We start from the raw sequence: 17,731 nt of genomic DNA on the forward strand, positions 1-17,731 counted from the left end.
TCAGACTTCCCTCAGAGATCAAACGTACGTCACATCACATCGCTTCATATCCACAAGCCTCTGACAGGCCGCTTTTCAAATTTAGACCCACTGAGGTCACTTTGCATTATCGTCCGCCGATGACAGCTGGTGAACTTTGTTAACTCGGGGAAAGTGCTGGTTTTGGAGCTCTGCTTTCACACCTGTGGTTTCCTGACTTTGATGATCCAGGAGGGAGGCACGATGACTCCCGCATGGGCCCCCAGAGAACACGGCTCCTCGATCTGGTGCAGCATGAAACACGTCACCTTGTTGTGGAACTGGAAGAAAGACATGAACTTTTATTTGTCTGTATGTATTTTCTTTTCTCATTTTTACTGATTATTAGACACATGAGCGTAATGACTCAAGTCTGAGACCAATGGACATCAGCAAAGAACAGTTTCACTTATATAAGAAGTTATGTAAGGATTTTATTGCAGGCAAGTTGTTGATTGAAGTTGTTCATGCTTGCTCAGTATGAGGGATTGCTGCAAAGCCATAGACAATGCAGACGACTCTCCATGTGGCTCTACGGTTCTTCAGGAGTGAATGCTGCTTGTCGGGACTTTGAAGCAATCAACTGGTTCACTTATATAGGAAATTTTTGACCAATCTGTATAATCTGACTGATTTTGACTTTGTAAAGTGCCTCGAGATGACATGTTTCATGAATTGGCGCTATATAAATAAAATTAATTTGAATTGAATTGAATTGATTGTAAAGCCATTTTTGTGTTTTAAGATTTACCTCATAGTATTTTAGATCCGTGTCTGCAGTCAGGCAATTTTATGCTATTTTTTAAAGCATGATTATGTCTCAATTTGCCCACCAGTTTCCATCTAATCACGTAAAAATCGTGCCACTCTCTGGTATTTTACTGCTTATAACAACTATTCATGTGCAAGTGGGTCAGTGAAAAGGTGCTGCAACGCCGCGGCCATAAACAGTTTGGGCGTTAAGAGAAATCAGTGGTCGACAAGATTTAAATGTCTTTCAATAAAAATAAAAAAAAGTTTATTTCTTGTGCTTGAGCACAAAAGCTAAACTGGAGGGTTATTTGTTGGGATGAAGAGATTCAAGTATTTATGTCCTTTTATGAACTTTATTTCCAAAACAAGTTGCTTAAAAAAGCCATAAAATTAGTAGGTTGCCGTAGAATATCTCACAGCCTTTAGTTTGAGCACTTACTAATCGTGGAAAATGTCCCATATTAAGAAATTGTTACTTAAGAAAGGTGGCAAAACTAAACCTCCCCACACTGAATGGAGCTAAACTGAATAAACCATTAGTACATTTCATGACTTCCTGTCTCTTAAGGACATAATTCTTCAAAATGGGGAAGACCAGACAGAATCAAGGGACCCAGATGTATGCTGGTCTTCATCGGACAACAAAACTGTTACAAGAAAATAACCACGTGAATAAACTTGCCCATAACTGCAGTTAGAGCAAGAATTTAAAAGGTTAAAAAGATTTGGAAACTGTAACAAACAAAGCTGGACAAGAAACCTGGTGTTGTCTTGCTATTGCACACAGTGAAGAGGATGGTAAGGGAGGTTAAACCATCCCGAAAGCCCACTATGTGAGGAAAGGCGTTGCAGGAAATACTCTCTATCCCACCAGGACAAACATATAAATATATGGTGTTTGCTAAATATTTCTAGTACTTTCTTTTGTCACATGAGACTAAAATAGATTTTTTTTTTGCCAACAAACACTCCAGGTGGGTCTGCTGTGAAACAAAGAATGAATTTGTGGAAATCCATCACGCCCAATGTTAAGGTATGGTGGAGGAGCTGTGATGCTGTGGGTCTTTTTCCTCTTCTACTGGGAACATAAGGCCAAATTAACACAGAAACGATCCGCTTCAGCCTAAATCCTGCTGGGGGCTATGCTACAACTTTGTCAATCTTGTCGGAGAAAACTAACTCGTGGGCAGAGAAATGTGCCAGCAGTAAAAAAACAAAAATGATGTCTAACGATGAGGCTTTTTTAAAATCCTCTCTGAAAACTGCACTTCTCAGGGTGAAATTCTTTAACTGCAATAAAAGAGGAGCGCAAGAGATTTTTACTGACCTTTGATAAAAGATGAAATTAAAAACACCAAGACCTTAATATTCATTAGAAACCTAAGATTTCCCAACAGAAAGGTTACTCTTTAGTGAGGACTATTGTATTTATCCATCTTTAAGTTTCGGCCTTCTAAATATTTCCTTACAGCCTGTTTACACCAAGAACAGCTGATGGCGATGATTTCTTTACTGTGGAAGAACTTCTGCTGGAAACTCTGAAAGAACAAAGATTCGCGGTGAGTTTATTTCTGGATAAGGACGGCAGGAACATTTTCTGTGTCTGACTGCACCCACCTTCCCACACTGTTTACATTTGCCCTCCTGCCGTCGCCTGTGGACCCAGTGGTGTCTCAGTACGTTCTGTTGGCAGATAATCGCACACAGAGCTGTGACTCCTCACGTCTGTAGCCACACACACACACACACACACACACAGACGTTGACATGAAGACACTCAGAAACACTCACATCTCTGAGGCATCGGGAGCCTCCCTCCCTGAAGGTCGGCTTACATCTGAAGTTAATCTGAACAGAGACACGCGCCGCGTTTATAAGTCTGAAAGCGTTTATCTGCAGCCTAAATGTGGCTCGGCAGAATTTCACCGGCACAAGGTTGGATTTGAATTGAATTGAAAAGAAATAAACGTCGGGCGTGAAGGATGAACAGCTTGAGCGTGTCGGTGTCGGTGCGCCGTACCTTTTCTAGTTGCTCTATGCAGCCGGTGTGAACCACGATCTTACAGGCGGCACATTTCCTCCGGGGGGCCGACTTCTTAAAGGACACACAGGGAGCACACGGCAGAGTAAGAAATACAAGCAGTGTGGGGGGAAAAAACAATACAATATAATCATTTATCACATGATGCATCTACTAAAGTACAAACAAACGGCTAAGATGCCAGAGAGCAATTTGCCTTCTGTGACAAACTCTTCATTTTTACTAAAATAGTGATGCCTAATAATGGTGGCGTCTCCTCTCCAGTCTGAGGGGTCACGTTCATATCGCAGCATTTAATGCTTGAGGGACAATTTAACAAAACAAAAAACAGCCAATTAGGCTTATGTTTTGTTGCATGGTGTTGAAGAAGCTTGGTTAATTTGGGTATTTCTTTTAATAAACTGTAACTTTCAGCCTGACAGCTGAAAATGCTTCCAGCGCATAAAGATTTACACTTTGACAGAACAGTCAAAATTACTTAAGGGGTAACATCTTAAAATAACAACATCTCATCTTCAGAACCTATCAAAGCTAAAAAAAAATGTTTTAAAAATGATAATAAAGGCCTCTAAACACGGAATAGGTTCAACGGTTATCTCTAAAGCTGATATTTCATTCATTTATTCTCTGATAGAAACTATTGTATTGATAAAGAATCTAATTATGGCAGCACTGCTGAGAGCTACAGGCATGTACGGCTCAACACAGCTGTATAGAAAACAGGAAACTAGGATCTCTACTATTTCAGGGAATAAATGTCTTCACCGAATGGCCCAGCGGAGGTTTGTACAAAAGGGTAAAGTTAAGAAAACCAGTCACAACCCTAATTTTTGTTATTTATTTATTTTACATATTTGAGTCTAATGTTTAGAATTGGTTGAAATTTAAACCAGATTTATATTAGGAGAGCTAAAGTAACACACTTCTCAACTGAGCTTTGTATGCAGAAAAAAAAAAAAACTGTATGAGGGAACAAATGTCTACGCTTCACATTATTATATTTAGATTATGGTGAGCCGTTTAAGTTATTTCTGTTTTGCTTTGTTGTTTAAAACTTAGTACAAGACCACATAGAAAGTTGCAAAAAAAGGAAATTAGGAGTTGGAAATGTTTAAAAGAAGAAATGTCTTTTCTGCATTAGCATTTCTGCAAGTTGCATTTAGGATCCCCTAACACCTTTATGAAGTTTAGTTTTTCTGTATGTTTCGTTTCTATTGAAAACTAGCCAAAACAAAACTTTGTGTAGTCTTTCATTGTTATTTTTACTAAAATCTGCACGTGGAAAAATGGAAAGTGAAAAGTTCTAAACTTTTAATAGTCACGCGTTTTGCTTTCTTTTTATACTGTACTAAATTGACCCAGAAACATCCAAAGCAGACCTTTATTCAAAGCAGACCTGGGTGCACCCAACTCTGCATTTAATTGATTTATTAAGTTAAAAACAGCAAATGTTTTCAAGGAAAGAGGGACACAGATCCTGTTCTTGTTTGAGACAAGAAGAATCAGTCGACCCTCTCCAAAAAAAAAAAAAAAAAAACTGCATGCGTTTCTTTCAGTAAAGAAAATCTATAAAACCCTTTTTAATGTTTTATATCTAATGTTTTACAGATTCCTTTTCCCCCATTTTGTGTCAAGCAGTTACAAAAAACACACATTTCTTGGGGTTTTTAATTTACAAAACAAAAAACGTCACATTTTTGTGGCCCTCGAGCACTTTTGGCCCTTGGGGCAAAATGTTAGGATACCACTGAGTTAGGTGCATTCCTGGCAACAAATAAACCCACATTACATAGCTGGGTACATTTTATTGTATCTACCATAACCTGTTAAAGCTGTTTCAAATAAAAAAAAGGGTAATTTTAGTCATGTTCACATTCCGTTTTTATCTAATTTATTTACCCACAGGGAGCCTGCGATAAATTAGCCTGGACGTCAGAGCAATCTTACAGTCAGAAGTCCCAGCATGTGCTTTTAAACGTACTATAATTACCTTATGGTGGGTAATGCTCAGATTATTGTGAAAATGAAGGTTGTTTCCCAGCTCTTTGTTCGTGTAACTGCTCTTCTCTGGAAGAGGTGTGTAAATGGACACAGGGTTCACAATACCTATAATTTATGCTTCTTAATGCCTCTCAGTAGGAATGTTTCCCTATTGTCAGGGATTTTCTTACTACGCCGTAAACACGGTTGACATGAATGACAGTAAAAACATCAGAAGTCTTTTTCCAACAACATTTCGAGTCTACAGGGACCACTTTGAGGGAGCACAGAAAATGGAGTTTGCATTGGTAACTCGAAGTACAGACATAAAAGCTTTTATGAATTGCATTTTTTTTAATTATATTAATCTTAGTTTACAACAAGAGCTGAACACCTGCAAAAGACGTAAAAAGGTCTCAAAATAAATTCACCTTCTGATCATCTCATACTGAAACATTTAGAAAGAAAAACACAGTGCATTTATTAATTGTGGCAATTTAAAAAAAAAAAAAGCATTAAATAAGTGTAGGAACCCTGAAACAGGTAACAGAACAAAGCAGCCATGATGTTTTTGAATCATCTCCCGGTTCTCCATATTTTGTTCCCAATGAGACACACTTGTTCTAATGTGCTGTAGGTTAAATGTTCTTCTGGATTTCTGAATGTTCAACAAAGCTTTTAATTTTTATTTTTAGGGGAGGACGTTTGGCTTCTTTTTCACACATTTTAAATGCAGCTCTTGACCACTAACTGTGGAATATTAGATATTTTTATAGGTGTAAAAAGCCTTAAATTGAAAACATCTTTAATGGGCGTTACACAGTTCCACAGAGCAATGAAAAGAAAAATATTTGGATGGATGGATGGATGGATGGATGGATGGATGGATGGATGGATGGGTGGACAGACGGACAGAGGGATGCATAGACGGATGTATAGACGGATGGATGGATGGATGGATGGATGAATGGATGGATGAATGATATATGGACGAATGGATGGATGATGCATAGACGGATGGATGGATGGATGGATGGATGAATGGATGGATGAATGGACGAACGAATGGATGGATGGATGGATGGACAGACGGACAGAGGGATGCATAGACGGATGTATAGACGGATGGATGGATGGATGGATGGATGGATGGATGGATGAATGGATGGATGAATGATATATGGACGAATGGATGGATGATGCATAGACGGATGGATGGATGGATGATGGATGGATGATGGATGGATGGATGGATGACTGGATGAATGGATGGATGCATGCATAGACAGATGCATAGACGGATGGATGGATGGATGGATGGATGGATAGAGGGATGCATAGACGGATGTATAGACGGATGGATGGATGGATGAATGGATGGATGAATGATATATGGACGAATGGATGGATGATGCATAGACGGATGGATGGATGGATGGATGGATGATGGATGGATGATGGATGGATGGATGGATGACTGGATGAATGGATGGATGCATGCATAGACAGATGCATAGACGGATGGATGGATGGATGGATGGATGATATATGGACGAATAGATGGATGATGCATAGACGGATGGATGGATGGATGATGGATGGATGATGGATGGATGGATGGATGACTGGATGAATGGATGGATGCATGCATAGACAGATGCATAGACGGATGGATGGATGGATGGATGGATGGATGGATAGAGGGATGCATAGACGGATGTATAGACGGATGGATGGATGGATGAATGGATGGATGAATGATATATGGACGAATGGATGGATGGATGCATAGACGGATGGATGGATGGATGGATGGATGAATGGATGGATGAATGGACGGACGAATGGATGGATAGACAGACAGACAGAGGGATGCATAGACGGATGGATGGGAGGATGGAAGGATAGATGGATGGATGGATGGAGGGATGCATAGACAGATGGATGGATGGATGCATAGATGGATGGATGGATGAATGGATGGATGGATAGACAGACGGACAGAGGGATGCATAGACGGATGGATGGATGGATGGATGGGTGGATGATGGATGGATGGATGACTGGATGAATGGATGGATGCATGCATAGACAGATGCATAGACGGATGGATGGATGGATGGATGGATGGATGGATGAATGATATATGGACGAATGGATGGATGGATGCATAGACGGATGGATGGATGGATGGATGGATGAATGGATGGATGAATGGACGGACGAATGGATGGATAGACAGACAGACAGAGGGATGCATAGACGGATGGATGGGAGGATGGAAGGATAGATGGATGGATGGATGGAGGGATGCATAGACGAATGGATGGATGGATGCATAGATGAATGGATGGATGAATGGATGGATGGATAGACAGACGGACAGAGGGATGCATAGATGGATGGATGGGAGGATGGATGGATGGATGGATTGATGGATGGAAGGATGCATAGACGGATGGATGGAGGGATGCATAGACGGATGGATGGAAGGATGCATAGACGGATGGATGGAGGGATGCATAGACGGATGGATGGATGGCCCGATGGGGGTAGTTGGTTCTGTCATGATTTAGGTCTTTGTTTATTTTCTGTTTTGTTTTTTTCTAGGATCATCTCTGCCACCATCCAATCAGCTTAGGGTTCTCCCTGCCACCACTCACCACCAGATCATCTCCACCTGCTGTAATCAGAGTCTACACTGCGCACCTGTCCCCCTGCCTACATTTACCTGCCTCTTCGTCACTCCCAGTGTCTGTGTGCTCAGCCTGTTGAGACTCTGAATCTCTGCTCATGTTACGTCGGCCCTCACTGACGTAGGTTTCCAGTGCCTGCATGCTGCACTTCTGCCTGGTTTTCTATGAGGTCCAGCCGCTTGCTTTGCCCGTTCTGGTGGGTCGCTGGTCTGCATCTTCTCCTGTCTTCATCTTTCTGTTCAAGTCTGTCACTGCCTGCAACTCCTGTTCAGTATTGGTTCTCCCAGTCACCCCACCTGCATCCCCTGCTCTTCTGCCCATCATCATTCACATTCTGCAATAAACTTTTAAAAAAACGAAGCTCTGTGTCCGGCTGAATAACAGCAATATTCATTACACAAAGTTTATCTGAATTATTTATAATAAAGTGAGGTTGGAACATTTTAGCAGAAGAATTGACAGCTAATGCCTCATGGACCAGATACCAGCAGAAATATAACCCTAGGAGAAGCAGCTGCTTCTTCTTTATGCTAGTTAGAGACAGGATCAGTCACTACTCACTGCAGTCTTCAGGAGACAGGCGTCCTCCCCGAGATAGCAGAGCTCTCCCGAACAACTCGTCTCCGTCCACAAGTGATCTCCGTTCACCGCGTTCTCCTGCAGAGCCACGGCAGAAGAAAGAGGGTTGAATTATCACTTAATAAGCAGCCATCGCCCGTCTGCATGTCTGCCTCTTAAGTGCCGCTGATTGTTGTTCAGCCGTACGAGAAAACTGCGATCGAACGCGCAGAAACACTCGGAGGAGATTACGGGCAGTAAGTGAGTCGAGTACATAAACGTGGCTGCTGAGTAGCTGGGTAATTTCACAGAACCTGGAAGTCTGAGGCGTTAATCAAAACACTCCAGGAAATATTGAATACACACACTCGCTCCCGTAACAAAGCTATACGACCACATGAAGGGCAGCAGTAGCAGGAAATTTATAGGAAATACATCAATTAGAAAACAAAAGGATTTTAATTTATATAAGCTAACACTGCTGGCACTAAAACTGAAGATAAAATGTTTAAAAAGATCAATAACCCTTTTTAAATCAGACAATATTTCCAGCTGTATGTCAGGGTTACCAAATTTATTTCTACTTGCAATTTTTCAAAATAATGGGAGCTATAATGTTTTATTACTTGTTAAAGACAGAAGTTTGCTGGGCCTTTAAAAAAAATGCAGGAAATCCCTGATGATGATGCACTCGGGGCTTGCATATATATATATATATATATATATATATATATATATATATATATGGGTGTGCGTGTGCATCTTGCCGCGATCTAAAGGTTAGTGAGGATGAGCTGGAAGTGTCCCTGCAGGAAGCTCCATGTGTGCCCATAACAGTTACACATTCTCATTAATAATAAAGCACATTGTATTTGCAGTCCATTAATGATTTATGATGCCTTGAGAGCTGACATATTCCCTGCAACACACCATTAAAAATTACTTCACAACTTAAATTCTTATATCATTTTCTTTTTTAATACGTTCAAAATATTTAGTGGATTTTTTTTCCCCCCTTGGCTCTTAAGGTAGTTCAACCTAAATGTGCTACAGTCATAATAAAGAGAAAAAAAAAGTTTGTTTTTGATAAATTTAGCCAGAAGAGGAAAGGTTGCAGATGGAAAGCTATTTGCAAATTAACACAGAGTGAAAGACCTGGAGCAGCCCAGCTGGGCTCGAACAACAACCTTCATCTTCTGAAGATGAACAGCCCCAAACCAACCTGAGTGATCTTCAGAGAATAAACTGCGTTTCAATAATAAAGAGTCAAGGGTACTCGTGTAATTGTGATATTTCAGTTCTCGTCTTTCATTATGGGTTCCGGTGAAAAGGATTTTATCATCAAGCTGCAACATAAAAAAAGAAGCAAGCTCTGAGCTGCTCTTCAGTTCATATTAAACCTTTTTTTTTAATCAGGCTTTTTCATCTGCTGTTGATTAAAACAAGAAATACTTTTACAGAAGCTGACAAAGCTTTAAGATTTAAAATAAATGTATCTTGTATCACGGTTGCGTCATCTGACAGTGGGAAAAAATAATCCATTAATTTGAGTATATTTATTTTGCTGTAGGGTTGGGAGTGTAATATTAACATCAGACCCTAAATAAACTTCCTCCATGGCCATCTCAGTCCTTCAGAGCTAAATCCTGTAGAAAACCTGAAGGCTGAGCTGAAGAGAAGAGAGGATGAGAGAGGACCCAGGGTAGTCGTGCCAAAGGAATGATCCCTTTCTCTGTGTCCTCCAGGCTTTTAGCAAAAGGAAAATCTATGTGTAAAAGACGATGGTGCAAAGCAAACAGCAGAGAAACCAATAAGTGTGGCACCCTTTATTTTCTTAAAGGCTATTATTTTCAACATGAGAATAAATGTAGTCAAATAAAGGGTTGTTTTTTTTTAATAAACTGTGCCTGCATCTTTACCGTGGGGGAGCCAGTAAATATCAAAGATGCGGTACGTGAATACTGGATCAGCTCTTGATAGTCGTTATAGATTACAGATGAATACGAATACCAGCTACGCTAAATGAAAAAAAAGATGGTTCAACAGATTAAACATTTTAAAATCATAATACGACTGTTTCACTTTAAGTTAGAGTCTGGTAAAAGATGTTTTTACTCGGATTTTAACACCTCCCCGCTGCAGAATCACAGAGCGCCTCAGACGTCCGGTTTAAATTGCTCGACTTTGTGGGAAGTGAAAGCTAATGGGATGTACCTGCACATAAAAATGCCAACTCAAACTTTTTGTGCACTTTTGGACCCTCTAATGCGTCGTGTTTCCAGTACTTTCCGTCGCCTTTTTGACATTTTGCTCGGCGCCGCCGCGACACTTTGAAGCACGGCGCACTTTAAAGCAGCTTTTCAGCATCGTGATTCATGTTTTGTAAATAAAATCCATTAAACTTCTGGAGCATGCAGATTCTGAAAGAGTCATATCTTATGAAAAAGGTGACATATAAAAACTTTCTCTCCCACGCCGCTAACGCATCTCCCTGCATTATTAATAAAGAAGAGGAGAGAAATTGCTGGTTTTTTTTTGTCTCCGCAGAAACATACGGCGGCTGGTAAATCTGTTCAATAGAAATCTGTAAATGTCATGGAGTGACTCAGGCAGAGAGGGGAAACCTAGACTTTGCACAATTAACAGAATAAATGTATATAAGTAAGCAGATATCTGATACTCGGAGTGAAATGAGTGTCTGACCGTCCAGTCCACGCAGGTCCGCAGCTCCTTGATTGGTCCGTTAGATGCGGGAGGAAGCGAGGGCTGAGGCGGGCCGAGGTAATGGAGGCCTGATCTGGAGATGGCTTTCCTGCAGACAAGCAGCAAAAACAATTAGAAACACACAGAAATATCCCCTTTATTACAAAGTAAAAAGCCACTTTGTAACAAAACGCAGCTGCATAGACACCAGCTGCTCTGGCGACAACGCAGCGCTGAGCTGTCGCGCTCTGACGCAGCTCACATAATAACACAGAGTGGATGAACAACTGCGCGAACGTGGCTTCAGTGTGATTTACTCGGGGAAATTAATTATTCACAATTTTCCGGCTCAGCTGCAGATATTTGTTCGAGGAGGACCGGGGACAGCTTGGAGGAGAGAGTGCCAGCAGCACTTCGTGGTGACGACCAGTTAAGAGTCGGAGATAGCGTGCCCCCGTCGGAGGATGACTCAGCAGTCATCTCTTCCTCTCAGGTTTATGTTTATCTGTCGCTCCACATTTTTGCATTTTCAGCTTCGTCACTTCAGCACTGCAATGCCAATTTACCATCTATGCTGAACTCTGCTCGTGATGCAGTGGTTCCAACCCCATAGTGGAGGAACTGGGGGGAAAAAAGAACTGAAAAAGACATCCAGTAACAAGTTTTCCCGAAATTAATCTTAAAAAGGCTGTGGGTGTCCAAGCATTTGGTATTTAGAAAAAGCTTTTTGGCAACATAACATTATTTATTTATTGCTTGCAAATCAAGAACGATTCATCATAATAATAACGTCACATAACCTATCTTGAGTATCGGAGTATCACTCAGGGTGTAACCGAACATCTTTTTCAGTTTTGTGGTCAGGATAGTTTTCAGGTATAATAATTGCCCACATGACATGAATAAATTGCTTCTATTAAGCACCACCTCCATACTTTAAGTCTGCCACCATGTCGTTTCACTGCGGATGCTGTATTCTTTTGGTAGAGTTTTTGAGTTTGGTTTTATCAGACCGTAACACATTCACCCAGGTCTAAACGTTTTATTAAGAATAAAAGTTTTTTTTTGTATTGCAAAGCTACACTTTAGTCCAAACACATGAAAAAAACAACCAGCGATAACCAGAAATCCCTCCGGATCCGTCAATGCTCCCATCAGGCTCCAGACAGCCTCCCAGTGTTCGGGCTCCATCTTGTTTTTAATCAAGTTACACATAAGCATTTATTTCTAGTTCTTCCATATTTTCTCCAATTATTGATCACTGTACCGTGATATATCACAATGTACAGTACATTATAAATGTTTCATTATTGCAAAGCTAGTGGACAAAATATCATTGCAAAAAAAAAAAAAAAACTGCCTGAAATTCAAAAACATCAGCTAATTAGGTAGTTAGCTTAAACACCATGCAGTCAGGCTTGCAATGAACTGGGCCTGTCGCGATAATCAATAAATCAATTAATTGCACGATATATTTGAATCACATAATTCATTAAAATAAGCTTGATCATTTGCATAGGCGTGCTTACGTGATGCAGCTCGAAGGAGGGGTGCAGTCCTTAACCGGGTACCGTAGTGTGCGTCAAGCTAATAACAGCTAGCGCGTTAGCTTAGTTGACCGTTTTCTTGACCGGGGAGGCAGAGAAATGTTAGATTGAAAATAAAATGGAATTTGTGTCAAATCCGAACACGACCGCTTCAGGGTGGGAGTTTTTTTGGGTTTAAACCAAATGACGTCAGCAGGTTAATTTGTCTAAGCCGCCAGGTCGAGAGGATATACTTGCGTTATTATGTCGTTATCATATTAGTTGAAAGAGGTCTCCAAATGACAATAATATGATTTATCGCAAAGATTTTTAGAAAAATTTATCGTCCAGCTAAATTTGTAATCATGACAGGCCTACAATGAACCCAAAGCTGGAAAAAAAGTGATAAGGTTACTACTACTTTCAGCAACATTATTGAATATTATCCTGATATTGTGCAAAGCTACTGTGGAATTTAGTTTACACTCATCATTTGGGAATCTCTCCCCAAATGATGACTTTAGCTTCAGGGTGTAAATTAAGAAAATGTCAGGAAAATCCAAACTAGGAAGGCTGGAGTTTATTTCAGGACGAACAGATTCTCTATTAGTGATGCCAGGTGTAAAACAAGGAATTTTTGAATTTGCTATAACTATTTCTCACACTGATTTCATTTAGAGTGGGGCTTAATAGAGTATTTTTAACTTTAATTAAATTAATTTAAATTGAATTAGTTGCAATAGAGGACATTTCTTTGCAACACAGTTCACCACAATTTAACAATTTATGTCAACATACAAAACCTTTATAGATCTGAAAGTTTACTGGAATTAAAGCAGAGTTTTTGAGCTCTATTTGAAAAAACAAAAACAAAAAAAACAATGCAACTCTCCTCTCGGAAAAGGTTGTAGAACACATCTGACCCCTCTGTTGAAAGTTTTAGTGGCCGTCAGTCTACAGTGATCACACAGGACAAAGAGGAGTCTACTTACGCACCGTGCAACCTGATCACACCTAAACACACACACATATGCACATGTACTCCCGACCCCAGAGCTAAAAATAGCTTTGCGTGGGCAACAACAGAACAAATGCAAGGACGTATGGTTACTGTTCACATGCCACAAAAAACTGTGGGCTACATTCACATAGACACACCCAAATATCATTTTTCTTTTCCAAACATGGAATCTGCTAAATCTATGAATATGAATACTGAGACCACAAGTAAAAGCAAAAGTTTGAAGTTAATGGCTTAACAAGGCTTTGTTTGAAAATGTTGTTTTCACAGCATAACAATTTATAAAAACCAGCCTAAACAGAAGAAAGAGGAGGTTACCGGTACTTTAAGGCTCCTAAGCACTTTTCATGTCAAAGCTTTTCCAGACAATAATATCCAGGGTTTCCCGTCATTGTTAACCAATTAAAAATAAAATAGTACAAAAGTTAATTATGGATGTATGGCTGAAAGGATGGAAATAACTTTTAAAGACTAGGAAATGTAAATAAATGTTTGAAAATACAATCATGTTTCCACACTTTTAAATGAAACTCCATAACTTTCAAGACTGCCTAAGAAGCCTGTAACCTCCTCCTGAATAAACCTCGTTTACTTTTTCTGTTTTTAAAAATGTGGAGAAGCACACAAAAAGTTTTTTATTGTGCATATAAACACTTAAATAAATCAGTGGAAGCTTAAAATGAAGGACTCTGTGTCCTGCGGAGCTGAGAGGCGAGAGTTGCTCTAACTAATTACATCATCAGATATGAACGAATGTACTTTGTACTCGTACTAAAATGAACATCACCTGAAAGTACGGTATGTGCTTGTGAGTAAGCTCTGCCTCCTTTGGCCAAAGAACTTTTAGATTTAAAAAGTAAAGAGCAAGTTGCAAAAGTATGCTATTCATAAACAGAGAGAGTCAAACATAACGGAGAGCCTTGGGGGGAATAAAGCTAAGCTGAGAAGCGAAGCATGGATGGTTGAAGGTGTTTGCTCCAATTACAATCCTGCGTAAAAAGTGCTTAAATCAACAGGAGGACTAGCAAAGATCACACCACATCTCCTCAACATAACATTTAAAACATTTTTGCCATTTTGTTCAAACCTGAAACGCAAACTTTGGAGTAATCAGTCTAAAGTTGAGGTGAACGCCTAACTTTTAACACATTCTTCTCGTGTTTGAGCCTGCCTGCAGAACGAAGAAAGAACTGGAACAATTTCAATCTGCAAGCCTGAATATGAGGTTTAGGTTTTTTGGAGACTTGCCCACATGTCCCCGTGTGACTGAACGTTTCTTTGGTTGGCAGAGACGTATATCTTTGCTGAACAACGACTCCTGCTTTTGTTACCTCAGCAAACATATTAGGGCTGTACGATTTTGCCAAAAATCTACATTGTGATCTAATTTTGACTTTTCTCTGCATTAACCACAAGTAACAAAACTGGCCTGTAGATAAAGATGTCTGTAAACAAGTTTAAAGGCATAAAAACATGTTTTTATTAATCAGAATATTCTTATTCAATAGAATAACTTTGTGAGTTGGACATCAAACCTTGTTGAACATAAAGTGCAACAAACAAGTCTGTGTATTAAACAGTTTGACTGATACTTATTGCTATGGTGAGATTCCTTAAGGTTTATGGTAAAACAGTATGATTATATAAACTCTAAAACAAGAAATAAAATTAGATTATCTCACTGCTGCAACTCTCTTCGCTCCCATGTGGAGGCAAACCCACTTTAAACGCATTACCGACACCTAAAGGACGTCTTATCCATTAATTGTTAGATAGCCAAAGAATGCAGGCCTCTGCGATTTAGAAATTGCGTTTTTTAAAATTGTGATTATATTGCAAATGCGATTAATTGTCCAGCCCTAAAACATATTCAGGTTAAATTGCAACTCAGAATAAATCAGGTAAATATGACCTTAAATATACAAATACGGCATTAATTCTGGGTTACTTTGACTAGAAATAAGATACAAAAAAATACTCTGCAACTAAGGATTGTAGGGAGTACTACGACACCAAAATCTCTTATCTCTTTCTTGACTAATGCATGACTATCGATCCAAAATGTTTTATATTTAAGAGAATTGTGTAATGATTTCTTTGCCAGACAAGCCCAAATTTATTTAAAATTTAATTTCATCACGCAGTGTTGGATATTGCACCCTATGTGTTTTATAGCCCTCCACTAACTAGTTATCTGCAGTTTGCAGGTTTATATCATTATTAACACACATTACTGTACAACCCGTGTTAGTGAAACAACTTTGTAAATAAGCCAAGCCCACTTTGACCTTTAAATGGCATAATAAGGCCCTAGCTTTAGGGCATGACCGTAAATCTATGTAGAAAGTTTTGTTGCCCCCCATAGTAAGAGATGTTTACAGAATAAGGTATATTATCCAATTATTTCAATGTCAGAGATATCCTTAAATTGCCGTTTAGGAAATAAGAAACAAGGAAAAAACTAACTTTGAACACAGATTGCTCGTTTTTAAGACTTTTCCTGCAACTTAAAATGACCAAATAGTCATTCAGGGTAAATTTGTGGATTGATGTTCTATTAGGAGCTTTTACTTTAAGTGATGTAGCAAAAAAAAAAATTATAAACTAAGCTAAAAGAAATAAGGAATTTAGTATATTGATGACTTTATTTGTTCTAACAGGGCATCTTAGCAAGATTTTTGATTTACTTATTTTATTTATTTATTTATTGTATGTGTACAAGAGTAATTATAACATGATACAAAACCAAGTATGTACATATTTGGATATTCAAGGGGATAGATAGATAGCTTAATAGATAGATAGATAGATAGATAGATAGATAGATAGATAGATAGATAGATAGATAGAGTTGTGTATCTGATTAAAACTGTAGTAACTCATGTTTAATCAGAGGCGTCTCCCTGAGGTTTTGCTGGTCCAGGGTTGCTTTACACGATTTATCGTAGGAAGAATGTAAAATGCTCAGTTCCAGTCGGGTTCCCAGGTCCACTGGATGCATGGAAACGCTGCTGTTTTTGCCACCGCAGGCTTGGACCTCTAATGAGCCTGATGCGGGCTATTTGAATAAGACAGATGAGGCAGCTGAGAGGAGCAGGATTTTAAAGCCTCGAGTAAAGAGATTAAATTGGACCCAGCATGGTGGAGTTGATACAGCTGCTTGCTGTACTAACACCACCTAGTTTCCATCTTTGCTGTTTAAATCTGCCTGCTCCTCTTCGTCTGCATGTTCCTAATCACCCCCCCCCCCCCCCCCGTTCCTCCATTTTCCTGCTGTATGTCTCCCCACCAAAACCACAGATCAAACTGACTTCTTCCCGATCTTCTCCGCATCATTGAATCTCCCATCCTTGCTCCTCCTAATCGTCCTCCCTCACGCTCCTTTTCATCCTCTGCTCTTCTTACTCATCCGCCCCCTTGTCTCCTTTCCTTATTTTCAGACTTCTCCTCCTACTCCCCCTGCAGAGGTGGGTTGTCAGCGTTGCCATCACGACCACACAGTGGGAGCATCGGCAGCTTGTCCAGTAATTATCCTGCCAGAGAATTTGCTTTGGTGTAGATGTCTCATGTGTTTCAGCGACTTTACACTAAACGCAGCTACACTTATTACACTCTGTGGGATGATCGTGTGTGTACGTGGGAACGAAAAGTCATATCTTTATTTCACCTCCTACGCACGGAGAATAAATCTCCAGATATTTTCTAAATAAAGATGCTGAGAGGTCAACAGTTACAACAGTGGGAACTGTTTGTATAGTTTGGGGGCATTTCAGGTGATTGAAAGAGAGGGAAAACACAGAAGCATTATGATATTCCCTACTGCTACAGTAGCTTCAACTTGTTTCTGAAGCACCCTCCGCGCCGAGCGAAACGACTGTGTTTATAGTCGAAGCTGATGGGAGAACAAAAGTAATAGCTACAAAAATAAAAGGCAGCTGCAAGTGGGAGGGATCGAATTTAACATCTTCTGACTCGAGAAGATGTGACTGCGTGGGAAAAGCTGGTTGCAGAAGGCGATACAGGGGTCCTGCACGTTTTCAACGCTAAACTCCAAACTTTGCTCTAATACCCAGGGCTCCTGTTATCACATAGTTTTTTTGCATTGATGGCAGATACTTCCAATGTAGACAGGTTTACATATGCAACAGGAGAAGCCATTGGATGGATGGATTTTTGGTGGAAAAAAACTTTTAAAACTGAATGACTTGAGTCAAACGTTTTGGGTATCCTTCCGCAATTTCCTCACAGCAGCTTGATAAAACATTTTCCTCCTGACAGGACGGACGTGACTGAGTCAGATTTGCTTGCCTAGCACACACCTCTTCAGCTCTACCAACAGATTTTAGGACTGATATCAGGATCACTCTAAAACTGTGACTCTGTTGTCCTTTTGTAATTAATCTGTCTGGATGCTTAGGCTGATTGTCCTGGTTTA

The 17,731-nt window shown here is 39.8% G+C and overlaps 1 protein-coding gene across 5 annotated transcripts in view; it reads right to left on the bottom strand.

The window, feature by feature from the left end:
• dgki (diacylglycerol kinase, iota) overlaps window positions 1-17,731 on the bottom strand; it is a 106,030-nt gene that overhangs the window by 37,938 nt on the left and 50,361 nt on the right. For 4 of the 5 annotated variants that reach the window (XM_036148838.1, XM_036148837.1, XM_036148836.1 and 1 more), the window contains exons 2-8: window positions 10,750-10,858; window positions 8,050-8,145; window positions 2,792-2,866; window positions 2,563-2,619; window positions 2,389-2,454; window positions 2,241-2,309; window positions 183-299 (exon numbers count right to left, since the gene is read on the bottom strand). In XM_036148838.1, coding sequence (XP_036004731.1) covers window positions 183-299; window positions 2,241-2,309; window positions 2,389-2,454; window positions 2,563-2,619; window positions 2,792-2,866; window positions 8,050-8,145; window positions 10,750-10,858 — 589 coding nt within the window. The remainder of the gene's footprint in view (window positions 1-182; window positions 300-2,240; window positions 2,310-2,388; window positions 2,455-2,562; window positions 2,620-2,791; window positions 2,867-8,049; window positions 8,146-10,749; window positions 10,859-17,731) is intronic. The other variant, XM_036148835.1, reaches the window with a different exon arrangement.

This window comes from Fundulus heteroclitus, chromosome 17, assembly GCF_011125445.2.
Source record: "Fundulus heteroclitus isolate FHET01 chromosome 17, MU-UCD_Fhet_4.1, whole genome shotgun sequence".
In the NCBI taxonomy this organism is placed as follows: domain Eukaryota; kingdom Metazoa; phylum Chordata; class Actinopteri; order Cyprinodontiformes; family Fundulidae; genus Fundulus; species Fundulus heteroclitus.